Genomic DNA, 12,665 nt, shown 5'->3' on the forward strand with positions numbered 1-12,665 from the left:
AGGACTCAGGCTCCCTCCCAGGGACACTGGGATGCCTCTGCACTTGTGCACACACACACATACCCCACACAAATGCACACCCAACATATACGTGTGCGCACATGACACAATACCCACACGTGCATGCACCTAACATACAATACACACAAAAAGCACACACACACGCATGCGTACACACACAAAACACCCCCCTACATGTGTGCACATACACACACACAGCCTGCCTTGGAGAAGAAAGACTGTTCATCCCTCTTAGGAAAAATGTTAAAAGTAGGCAGAGTGGACAATGCCAAAAGCACCTCCTTTTCTGGCTCCCCGAGCATGGCATTCAGGAGAAGCCCAGTTGCCAATCTGTCTTTGTTTAGTCGTTTGTTTGCAAATAATGACCACTTGGCAATTCCTCAGCCACCTGCATGCACTGACCGCAGGGCTGCCACTCCCACTAAGAGGGTCTGAGCTGCCCCAGCGGAGGCTCCTTCCTGCCGCCACGAGCTCAGCACCAACTTCCTCCTGCCAATCTTGGGCGAGGAGGCCGAGGTTCAAAGCCTGCCATTTCTTTAAGCGTAAGCTCACGAAGCAGGCAACTCTGTGCTACCTGAAAGAATCTACCCCACCCCCTACCCCCTGTTACTGAATCACTGATTTGAGGGCCTGTGATGCACCCTCCATCTGCTCTTTCACCATAAGCAAAGCCACCAAGGCCGCCCATTTGAGGGTGCACTCTGCCTGCCCCACGACACCATCCGACCAGGGGCTCACAATCATGGCTCCACGAGCTCCAGAGAGCAGGACCAGCCGTACGCCATCAGCGATCCTAATCCGTCACTCACTAGTTGCCCTGAGGAATTCAAGGGTGAGTCTGGAAGCATTTAACTGTTTTTCCAAACTGTTCTTTTCCCTTTTGTTATGCTGAGGAGATGCAGTCACCAACCTTCCTGAACCAGACCAGCCTCACCACGAGAGCTCCGCCTCTGACCTTTGCCTTATTTTCAATGCTAAGATCTCTGCAGGAGGAGCTCAGGCCTTATTGCCATAACCTGTAGTGTGTGTGGAAGTGTGTTTTCCAACTGAGCCTGCGCAAGTCAATACCCACCTCTCCCCTGTGAATATTCATTCCCCATCGGAAATAAATGTCCCCGCTTCCCTTTGTTCGGGGACACTATGACTCTGGAAACGATTCTGTGTGGCCTCCTATTTGCTGCAAATATACTTTACTCTATCAGACCACTACTTCCGGTGGAGAGTCTTATTTAACTGGCCAGGAAGGAACCCACTGTGGTTTCGCTAATGACTTCTCCAGGATCCCATCAGATCCCCTCAGTCCTAGACGGGTGGACGTGGACGGGGCACAGGGAAGTTTCCTTCACGCTCACTGTGCGCCCTCCCTTCCCCAAGCTGCTTCCCGGAGCTCAGCATACGCCTGCAGGCTGAGCATCCTCCCGCTGCGCCAATCCCCGACTTATCCTTAGAAGTACCATCACCAGCAGGCGGCCAGCAGGGCAGGAAGGCAAAGCCGCGCTCGGCAGGAACGCCGGGAAGTACAGATTCGACTTAGAGAAAGATTTTTGTGCTAAAAAAGAAAACAGCTTAGATCAACCTCAGCACCTTTGTTGCTACAAAGCACCATAAATAAAAACATCCCACGAGTCCAGAGACAGAGAGCAAGCGGCTCTCTTGCTGTAAGTGGAGCAACGTGAGTTTCTCGTTCCTCTGGGAGAAGCTGCTTCGCCTCAGCCATCTCTGCTCATCCTGCCTCCGTAAGCCTTTTAGAGAAGGGGATGATGTTTCTATGCTAGACACTACCTGGAGCTGGCTTCCAGGAAGGGAGGATCCCCCATCAGGACCATGCCCAGTCCTGTGAGTATCATTGGGCATCCCGCAGCAGGATGCTTTCCAAAGGAAGCATGTGCCTTCGCTGCCCTCCTCAATCTCATCTGTGTCTTCCTCCCCCTCCACGGCTTGCCCCACCTGCACGGTCCCCTAGCACACAGATCTCTCCCTGCCCTCAATTGCTCTGCTGTCTTTCCCGTCTCTCTCGCAGCTGAGCACTGACTGAGAGAGGCACCCCCTGGAGGGTGAAGCCACCTGCCGGCAAGGGCCAGCCCGTACGTCCTGTTCCTGCTGTGTCTCCACCTGGCAGGCTCACGATCAAACTCAGCTGAGGGGCTCAGGGTGGCTGCTGTGTTACCAACTAGGTCACCCTTGGAATGGGCTCCAGGAACTGACTTTTCCCCTCCCCTGGTGGCAGCCTTCTCCCCCACGCGCCATGGCGGTCACATGGTTTGGGGGCTCTGATGGTGTGAATCATCCTGGGCTCCTACTTCCCACAGTGGAGAGCACATGGTCCACTGGGAGCAGCCTGAAATGGACGCGCCCCACAAAGAACGGCCGGGTGTGTATCTGGTGAAACGGAATCACCGTGGGGTTAAGTTGCAACCTCTCAGTCTGGGAGAGCGCTGCATTCGAAGCCGCCTGCCGTCGCTGGGCAGACAGCCAATGGGGGTGTCTGGCTGCCCTTCGGCTCACCCACTGGTCCTGGGAGCAAGGTGGGGGTGAGAGCTTCACTGAGAGCAGCACTGTGTGATCCAGAGCCCAGAGGAGGAAAGAGGAAAAATACAAACTAGGAAGACCAAAAAGGCTATGGGAAGAAACCCCTCCCCAAGTCCTGAGAAGGGAGGCCATTTAAATAGCCCTGGCTATAGGCCCCAGGAGGGGAGGCACAGGCCACTGGTATCTCTAAGGTCTTGCCAGGCTGGCCACAAGGTGAAGGACGGGACAAGGTCCTCAACAGACAGCTAAACTGCAAGTGGATCAGCAATGAATTTGCCATCCAGTGTGCAGCTGAGTTGGCCCTATCTTCCCAAAGTGACTTTCCTCTTCTTGATCATGGCAACAAAGTAAGGTCAGATTTTAGCGCTGGGGGAAGGGGGGTGGCCCCTGCCTCCAAGCCCGAGCAAGTAAATTGGGCTCAGAGGGGACAAACACAAGGCACCAGGCACACGGAGATGAAATAACCAGAGCAAAGACCCCAACCCTAGTCTGCAGAAAAATGAGAAAAGCAAAGACAAGAGGGAGATTTTTCATAAAGCCAAATGCACTACTTCTAAAGTGTGGTCCTTTAAAAGGATTACGTCCTTGTTATGGGTTGAATTGTGTCCCCCAAAAAGATATGTTGAAGTCCTAAGCCCCAGCACCTCGGAATGTGACCTTATTTGGAGATGGAGTCATTGCAGATGCAATGAGTTAAGGTGGGGTCACATCAGAGTGGGGTGGGCCCTTAACCCAGTAGGACTGTCCTTATAAAAAGGGAGAGAGACACACAGGGAGGAGATGCCACGCGGAGAGGGAGCCAGAGATTGGAGTGATGCTGGACCACCAGGAGCTGGAAGAGGCAGGGAAGGAGGTTCCCCTGGAGCCTTCAGAGGGAGCGCAGCCCAGCCAGCACCGTCACTTCAGACTTCAAGCATCCAGCACTGAGACAATACATTTCTCAGACGTTTGCTTTAAGCCACCCAGGTTGTGGGACTTTGTTACAGCAGCTCAAGGAAACTCATACAGTCCTCTCACATCTCCAGCATTAAAATGCCCTCTCTTGTAGGAAAGGACAGTGACACGGAGGACAGTCATTTTCCAACGACTTACTTGATAGGATATAATAGATAAGACTCCAATTTTTTAAAAAGCTGGTTGAAATGCAAAAATCCAGAGAACAGTGAACAAGAGGACGAAGCAAGATATTATCCGTGCACGGGCTGGACGGAGAAGGAGCTGCGCTGCAGGGACGCGCTCCATGGCCGCCACTGACGGACTCCTGAATCGGCTCCGCTTCCAGGTTCAGTCTCTGGTATTTGATTCGTACAAACACACTTTGTACCTTTGGCCCCCAGTTCCCAGCATGGCACCCAGTCCATAGCAAGTGATAAAAAATAAAGAGCTGTTGAACGAACTGAATGGTTCAAAGGCACAAGCGGAAAAACTGGGATGAAAACTGTTCATGAAAGCGGGCATGACAACAAAAGGAAGTACTTTTCATCCTGCAGACACCAAGCAACAAGAAAAACAGTCTCCACCTGGGGGCCAAGTTTTCTGTCATTTTTAACCAGATCTTTACCAGCTTCGTCTATATCCAGGAGAGCAGACAGTGTGAACAGAAGTTGCAGGTAAGCAATTGCCGCTCATCTTAAGGCTCCTGTTCCAAACGTTCCCACTCAGCATCTGACCCCAAGAGGACGCTCCTCGCCTCTGTGCCTCTGAAAGCTGGACAGGCAGCCGCTCGCACACTGAAGGCAGCACTCCAATCTGTGCTGAATTAAACTGGCTGAAGTCCTCGTGGGAAACAGGCCTCACAGGTGTGTGTCAAGGAGGGGATGCAGAGCCAGCCGACCACTAAGTAAACACAGGCTGCTGGAAGCCCGATGCCCACAGCCAATCACACCTGTGCCTTTCACAGTGGTCCTTTCCTGCAATTTATTACACCTGTTAGTCTACATGGTGGAACCATCCTACAGATTGCAAGTTAGAGACAGGAAAAAAACAGTTGTAAGACAGCATCTCTAGGAGTGAGAACAGAATTTGGAAAAAAAAAATCAGTGAGAAATTAAGCAGATGGTTATAACCATCTTCCATGGGAGCTCAAAGCCACTGCTGCTTAACATGCAGATGTCACAACTCCCAGGTGCTAATACTTGCTAGGGTGAAGTTTCAGTTGATTTGAAAGAAAAATAATTTTCTTTTCTCATCCTTCCGTTATTGATCTACTTTTTTTTTTTTTTTTTTGCTGAGGAAGATTCACCCTCACCTAACATCTGTTGCCAATCTTCCTCTAATTTGTATGTGAGCTGCCGTCATAGGTTTGCACCCAGGAACCAAACCCGGGGTGCCGAAGCGGAGCATGCCGACCTTAACCACTAGGCCATGGGGGCTGGCCCTGATCTACTTATGTTTGTCTTAAAAAGATTTTCAAATCCTATTGGTTCATCCATCAGCTGCTCTCTGAATAACTGCCACCCTTCCTGACCATGGCAAAAATTCTTGCTTCCTTTTAGCTGAAAATATCTCAAGTAAACATTTTCCCAGCACGAGAAGTCAATCAAAAAAGATACAGCATGCAAACCAGAGGCCCATTTGCGGGCAGAGCCCCAATTATGCACTCTGTTCTATCACAGTAAGGAGGCACGGTCATCAAAAACTGCCTCAAATACCCCCCAAATGGAAACACATCTGCTCAGACTGTGTCCACTCTCATCCACTCGGGGCCACAGACGGGCCTGGGCACTGACCTGCTCCGTCTCCACGAAGTTGGACACATGGCCATCGTCGTTGACGCCGCGGGTGTGGAAGCGAGCGCCGGCACGCTCGCAGCTGATGCGAGAGATGAGGCAGGCCTTGGCCTGCTTGTGCGAGGCGTACACCGTGCGGATGGCCACCACCCCACAGATGACCTTCAGCAGCCAGTCACAGCAGCTCACCTGGTGCTGCCTCAGTGGCACGTGCAACAGCTGGTTCCTGCAAAATGGAGTCCCACAGTGACTCAGGTCACCTCGCGTCCTGCAGGCAACACTGCGCCCACGGCAGGTAGGGACGAGGCACCTGCGGGGCTGCCATTCCCACTGAGGATGAGATGAATGCGCACGGCTCCCCGTGAACTCTGCACTCGGGACAAGTGGCCTGGGACATTCACCGGCTTCTGAGACCCCACACAGCAGGGCCACCGAGACACGAGCAACAGCCAAGGGAAGGAGGCCTTTCCCAAAGCCACTTCCGGGCTGTCAATATCAGTGACCGGAAGCCACATGTGGAGTTTAAGCCAGCCACGTGCCTTTCAGGGAATTTCAGAGGGGCTTCCATTTGGACCTGTGGCTCCCCATTTTTAAATCAGAAATCCCATCAGAAAAAAATTTAATCATATGCTTTGTGGTTAAATAATAATAATAAATGATAAAATGACAAGTGATAAAAATCCTATTAAATATATGCATGCTTATTTAAATTATATACCTATTCCATGAGGCGAATATAATGAGAGCGTTACAAAGCAACCCAAAATAAATAAAAAAGGCTGAGATGGACATAAAGCTTAATGAAAGCTCCAGTATTTCTTCCTGATACCCACTGGGTGGATTGTTCTGGGCCTCTGGAGACCCCTGGTGTCCGTGATGATAATAATGGGGATGACAGCCAATGGTTATCCAGTGCACCGAGCACCATTCTAAGTGCTTTGGGATGGATTAACTCACTTCATCCTCAAAACAACCTCTCTGAAAGGTATTATCATTCACCCCATTTTACAGATAAAGAAACTGAGGTACAGAGACATGAAGGGCTTGCCCAAGATTGTGGAGGCAGTAAGTGGCAGCGTGGAGCTCGGAGCTCAGGCCCAGCACAGCCAGCCCAGCACGGCCAGCCCCACACTCTCTTGATGAAGAGTGTGCGCACCTCCATCTTTCTCTCATCTCCTGCTCGCCCAGCCTCCCCAACACCCACTGGAGCTTACCGAGTTGTGCAAGTGGCAACTCTGGACACCTGGACACCACAAGCTGCCTCTGGCTGCACCCAGTGCACCCAGGGGACCCAAGCAGTGCGGTTCTGAGGCCCCAATCATGCTCCCAGGGCGGCAGGAACCCTCAGCTGAGCCTCTCCCTTCCAGGGTTTAATTAAGCAAATCTAGCTCACAGCGCCCTATTTGTTTAAAGAGGCAGCCCTACCCCTGCCCTCGAGCCGTCCTCAAGGATGGCAGCATTTCTCATTGCTGGGAGGTGGGCTGGGAGCTCTGACACCCCGGGTGGGCAGCTTCTCCAAGCAGCAAGCAGCAGCCACGCCCTGCTCTTGGACCAGCCTCCCCGACTGTGGCCATGGACACTTCCACTGGGCGCTGAGACACCCCTCAGGGAGCAGGGCCATGTCTGAGCTCTCACAGCCACAGCACTCGTCTGCCTGAAAAATGATGCTCATTAAGCGTACTTTACAAAAACACATTTCCTTCTTCTGAGCCACGCTCTAAAATTCAGATGATAAACCAGCTTTATGGTAACAAATGTATTAAATCTGCAGGTGGCATCAAGGCAAAGCCTCTAGAATGTTCTAGAGTCTTGGGCCACACAGCCACAGCTGCTGTCAGTCACCAGGGGTCAGGAGAAGGAGCCCTCTGCCAAAGGGACAACTCTGAATAATCCTTGTTTGTAGTCACGCTGGCCTGACCCCCTGGGCGAGGGCAGCTCATACGCTGGGAGGAAGAGACCCAAATCGATACAGGAAAACAGCTTGGAGTCCCTCCCAGGCCTTGACTGGACTGGCAAACAATGACCAGTGGGGTCAATAACCAGCCCGGAAAAATGACCTCACCATGCTGTACCCTCTCCCTCACTCACCAGCCACGTTCAGGGTCGACCCCGTCAGACTCCAGATGTGGGTCCACACCTCGAATGCGGCACCCCAGATGGTGGGTTTCGGCAGTCAAGCCCGTGACTACTCAGCTGGGCTGACCCAATTGTGGTCAGTTCCTTGGGCGCCACCCTGAGCCCAACACCACACCCCACAGTGTGGTACAGCCTACATCCTGGCACCCTCCAGAGTTGCAGCCTCCTCTCAACTCAGGATAGAGGCTAGTGTCCACTTGCAGCCTGCCTCTTCCTACGCCCCTCTCAGCCTCCACTTCGTGAACCTCAGGGTGACCATGGCTCGATGGCCTTAGCACAGAGACCTTCATAAGCCACAGCCCCTGCATCCCTAAGCTCGCCTGCCTTCAAGGGGTGCATGCACCAGCTGGTCCCGCAAAATGGAACTAGTGATTCACAGACAGTCCATCCTCTGGACACGTCGTTACTCAGAGTGTGGTCCTCAAACCAGCAGCATCGATGCCACCATCATCACCTTGCTGGCAATGCTGAGTCTCGAGCCCCAGGCTAGACCTGCTGAATCAGAATCTGCATTTTAACAAGGTCAGCAGGAGATTTACGTGCATTTTAAAGTTTGGGCATGTTACTGCCCAAAAAACTCAACAAAACCAGAGAAGCTAAGAGGATTTGGGGGGTGGCGTGCACCGGGACACATGGAAGGATATGGTGAAGCCCCCGTTTCCCCAGACAGAAGCCCAGAATTCACTTGTGGGGGCTCTGATGCACCAAAGAAAGAACATTTATCAGATGATGGAAACCTATGACGTCCTCTGTTTGGGCAAAGGGACGGAGGTACAAATAAAAGGCGTCAATAAACCTCGCCAATCCTAGAATTTTGAGAACATCTCAGTATATGAGTCTACTGGAACGATTTCCACTGCAGGATTTTCATCACTTTTGCTTCCGACTCATTTCTCCTGGTGAATCTGAGGGGAAGAGCACGACTGACACCCGCTCCTGGGCACTGCTGTCTGTAAATCACTGCCCCGTTTCCCAGGACTTGTCAGGGGCACGAACCCCAAGGCACAGACAGGGCAACAGATAACTGACACGTTTACACGGCCATCCACACCACCTGTGTCCATGAAGGGGCACCCAGATGATCCGTTGAACTTAATGCCCTCGAGCGGATTCTGACTCCCAGTGCCCCTGTGCACAGCAGAGTGGATCCCTGCCCGGTCTTTCTACGCCATCCTCTCCCCTTCTGTCTCTCTATCAGATGATGCTCTGATGCTATTCATAGGGTTTTCATGGCCAATTCTTTCAGGAGTGCGTGGCCACATCCTTCTTCCTACTGTGTCTTAGTCTGGAAGCTCCGCTGAAACCCACCCACCATGGGTGACCCTGGTGGTGTTTGAAATCTCGGTGGCATAGCTTTCAGCATCACAGCAACACGCAGCCACCACAGTATGACAACCAACAGACAGTGGCGTGTCCCTGACTGAGAAGTAAACCCGGGCTGTGGCAGTGAGAGTGCCGAATCTCGACCACTGGACCACCAGGGCTGGCTACCACTGACCGTAAACATCATCGGTACGTGAAATCCAGCCACTTTTGTCCTCTCACACTACCGCACATCACCTTGGCAGGATGACTCAGTTTCCCCATTGATGGGGCTGGCTTGGCTTTGTGATCAATAACAGGGACTCTGCAACCAGAATGCCTGGGTGCAAATTCCCTCTCTCGTCCCAGCCTCAGCCTCCTTATCTGTCCAATGGGGATCCCAGACCCCACCGCATAGATCTCCGGGAGGATTACATGAGTTACTATCCACAGGGAACTGCAACTGAGCCTGGATCATGAGTGCGTTATGAACGTCCGCGGTAAATATGTGGACGCTGGAGGACGACCAGGGTGGCCGAGGGAGCCAGAGGGTGAATGCCCGCAGAAGCACTGAGCATTGGCTGGGCACTTAGGAGGCACTGGAGATGTGGCTCTTATGCTCTTTGCTTATAGAGCAGATGCTCTCTCTTCAGTCCACACTAGACCCCTTTGAACAGCTTCCCTGACCCGGGGGTGGGGAATCCAGGTTAGTTTTCCTCTCCTTGTGCTGAGAGCCAGCAGGCCCAGATCACAGCTCTCAGAGGTCACCCAGGTCCTGGGGATAATGCAAAGAGGAGGTCAAGACCCAGGCACCCGTCAGAGTCCGCACTCCGTGTGACCTGGGGGGCAGGGGACGCGGGGCCCGGGCCCTCACCAGAAGAAGGAGTTGCCCCACTCGCAGCTGTCGTCTCCCTGCTTCTGCGCCCGGACGGTGAGGTCGAAGCCCGAGCCATCGCTGGGCCACGAGAAGTAGAAGACGCCCGAGTTGAGGATCTTCTTCAAGGCAGTGAGGCGCTCCTCCTCTTTCGCCTCTCCCTGGAGCGGGTAGAAGTCGGTGGCGGTGATTTTGTAGATTTCGGCCTCTGGAATTCTGCCCACAGACGTGCAGCCAGTCACCAACACCAGGAAGCTCAGGGAAGCGCCACCTGGAAGGGGAATCGGATGCCAGGGCTTAGGATCAGAGTTGGCGTGCTGCAGAGTGGCTCAGAGGACGCAGGGGCAGAAACTGTCCCTCTTCCTACTGCCGCTCCATGACTCCTGTCCACACCTCACATCCGGTGGCACCTGCGTTCCTAAAGTCAGGGTCCCAGGAATCGGCCCCATCACCGGAGCCTGTGCCTGGAGCCGTGGCTCTCAGGGCCCGGCCCCTGATAAGCAGCAACACCTGGGAGCTTGTTAGAAATGCAGAGTCTCAGCCCCTCCCAGACCTCTGGGGGTGGGCCAGAGGCCTGTGCTTTCACAAGCTCCCAGGTGGTCCCGTGCCCACCAGAGTCTGAGGGCTACTGGCCTGGAGCGTTCCCAGCCCCACACCTCACCCCATATCTGCCACGTCTCAAATCCACCCTCCCCACTAATCCTCAGCCCCAGTCTGGCTCAGGGTCCCAAGGTGGGGTGGGTCCTCCAGGCTCCATCGCTGGGGGTGCCTCCCAAACTCACCTGACTGCACACCTCCCTCCTCTGCTTAACTCCTTCCATGGCTCCCACTCCCCACATGACTAAAATGGGAACTCCTCTTGGGCCCTCCCACCCCGACCCTGCCCACCTCGTCCCTCCTCACATACGACACCCACGATCCAGCAGCACTCATGAGCTGTCCTCTGCAGACCCTCAAATGTGCCCTATGCCCTTGTACCCCTGGGCCTTTGCACAAGATGCTGCCTCTGTCCAGGACGCCCCCACGACTCTCTGCACCCAAAAAGGCCTTCCACAACTCCTTCCCCACTCAGCTTCCCTGCCTCCACCCTCCAGAACAGCACGAGCCTTCCTCGTGCTCATCAGGACCATCCTGCTTGCCAACCTCCTTTTCCAGGAGAACTCCTCTCCACCCTTCTGGGTCAGTGCCTCCTCCAAGGAGCCTTCCCTGCTCCTTGGTGCCCCTGCTATGTGCCAATAGCATCCCTGTTAGCCCTCATCACACGCAAAGTTAACAGGCTCCTTCCCCATCTGTGTCCCGAGTAGACTGGGGTTCCTCAGGGGTGGGGCTCTGTTTCCTTGTCATATCCTAACGCTGCACACAGCAAGTTTGATGAATACTTCCTAAATAAGCCAGTGAGAGAGCAGCTGAAGCCCCCTGCCCCTTGGGAAAGGGTTACCCAAACCACAGCTGACCCCTTTACGAGGAGAAGGAGACCCCTCCCTCTCCGGGGTCCCCACTGCACCATCCAGGGCTGTTACGCATCCCCCACCGCAGAGCAGACCCCTGGCACAGAAAGGCGCTTGACAAACACATGCCACGAGTGGGGGTGCACAGCAAGGCTCTGCCCTGGGGACAGTGGGACAGCACCCCCACTCTCCACTGTCTCAGAAGAGGGCCCGAGAGATGACTTGGGTGACTAACTGGCCTTCAGGGGCTGTGTGGTTCTGGTGCAGAGGACACTCCTCCCACCCTGCTGAGGTTTAAGGACCCAAGATCTTCTCCAGATGGTCAGTGTCACGATCTGAAGCAACGGCGGTCAGTGTTCTTAGATCTCTGGACACTCTGATAAAAGACCCCTGGGACTCCAGTTCCACTGCTCACCACCCCCCCGACTCCCTCCTCACACTTACCAGGAAGAAGCGTGCTGCTGGGGCCAGGTAACGCCTGGCTCTTAGTAAAGATCCCTCATTCAGCATCCTACCATGTCTATTGATGGGTGGGTCCAACAGAGGCACTATTGTGGCTCACAGCCCACCTCTCCAGTCAGAGCATCAGGAAACCATTTTAAAACAACGTAAGAATAAGGCAGTTCCGCTGGGCACAGTGACAGGTGTCAGGGGGCTGAGTTTCTTAAGTAGGACAGGTGTCATTTCTGGAAGACAAGGTGGGGCTGACGTCAAGTCACAGCCCCACAAATGCACATATTCCCACCACCTGTGCTGGAGCCACTGGCCAGCATCCCATCCACCTGCTCTGATGGGCTCAGCACAGGGAAAAGCAGAGCCCAGAACCGACCCCTTGAAGGGACTGGAGGACCATCCCTGGGGTCTAGTCTGCCAGCCCAAGATTAGACTCTGTAGGCAGTGGGTTCAAGGCCAGGCAAGGGAAATTTCACTTGACATCTCTCCATCCGAGCCTCGAAGTTGATTTCTAGCAGCACTTCCTCAACAGCCTCTGCGTGGGGGGACCGAGTCCCTGGCAGGAGGCCCGGGTTGCTCTGAAGGCAGCAGGCACTTCCTGTGCAGGGCAGCGCCCGGGGGAGGCTTGCGATGGGCATGCGGCAGCAGGCACAAAAAAGCTCTTAAAATAAATGAGGACAAAGGGAAGGTGCCACCACCACTGAGAACTGGGGCTCCTGAGTCCTGGGGGGAGGGGCTCAGGAGACAGTGCAGTGAATAAAAGCCACCACGTGGAAGTACGTGGGAGCCAGGTGCTCTAATGACAGCTAATTCTCAAGTCAGCGCTTTCGGGCAGCAGGCACAGGGCCACAGACTTCCTCCCGGCAACCCACAGGAGAGGTACCAATTTTAGTCCCATTTTATAGGAAGGAAGATGGAGGCCCAGAGAGGTTAATTAGCTTGCCTCAGGCGACACAGTGGCGGAGCTGGGATTTGAAGGCACGTTCTGGCTACCCCACCTGGGCAAGTTACTCAAGCCAAGTCCAGTTCCAGAGCTGATGCCCTCCACTGTATCCTTGCAGAACTATCACCCACCTGCCTGACAAAGCTGCCATTTCACACGAGGGACCGGCCCCCAGGGAGCTGAGTCACCTGCCCAAGCGCACGGTGCATCTGTATTGGACGCAGAATGCA

At 54.0% G+C, this 12,665-nt stretch overlaps 1 protein-coding gene across 11 annotated transcripts in view; it reads right to left on the reverse strand.

The window, feature by feature from the left end:
- SYNJ2 (synaptojanin 2) overlaps window positions 1-12,665 on the reverse strand; it is a 117,611-nt gene that overhangs the window by 71,505 nt on the left and 33,441 nt on the right. For all 11 annotated transcript variants that reach the window (XR_011434375.1, XM_023633039.2, XM_070256304.1 and 8 more), the window contains exons 3-4: window positions 9,592-9,862; window positions 5,280-5,505 (exon numbers count right to left, since the gene is read on the reverse strand). Coding sequence is in view for 8 of the 11 variants with exons in the window: in XM_023633039.2 (XP_023488807.2) it covers window positions 5,280-5,505; window positions 9,592-9,862 (497 nt within the window). In the remaining 3 variants the exon portion in view is untranslated. The remainder of the gene's footprint in view (window positions 1-5,279; window positions 5,506-9,591; window positions 9,863-12,665) is intronic.

Source organism: Equus caballus, chromosome 31 (assembly GCF_041296265.1).
Source record: "Equus caballus isolate H_3958 breed thoroughbred chromosome 31, TB-T2T, whole genome shotgun sequence".
Lineage (NCBI taxonomy): Eukaryota > Metazoa > Chordata > Mammalia > Perissodactyla > Equidae > Equus > Equus caballus.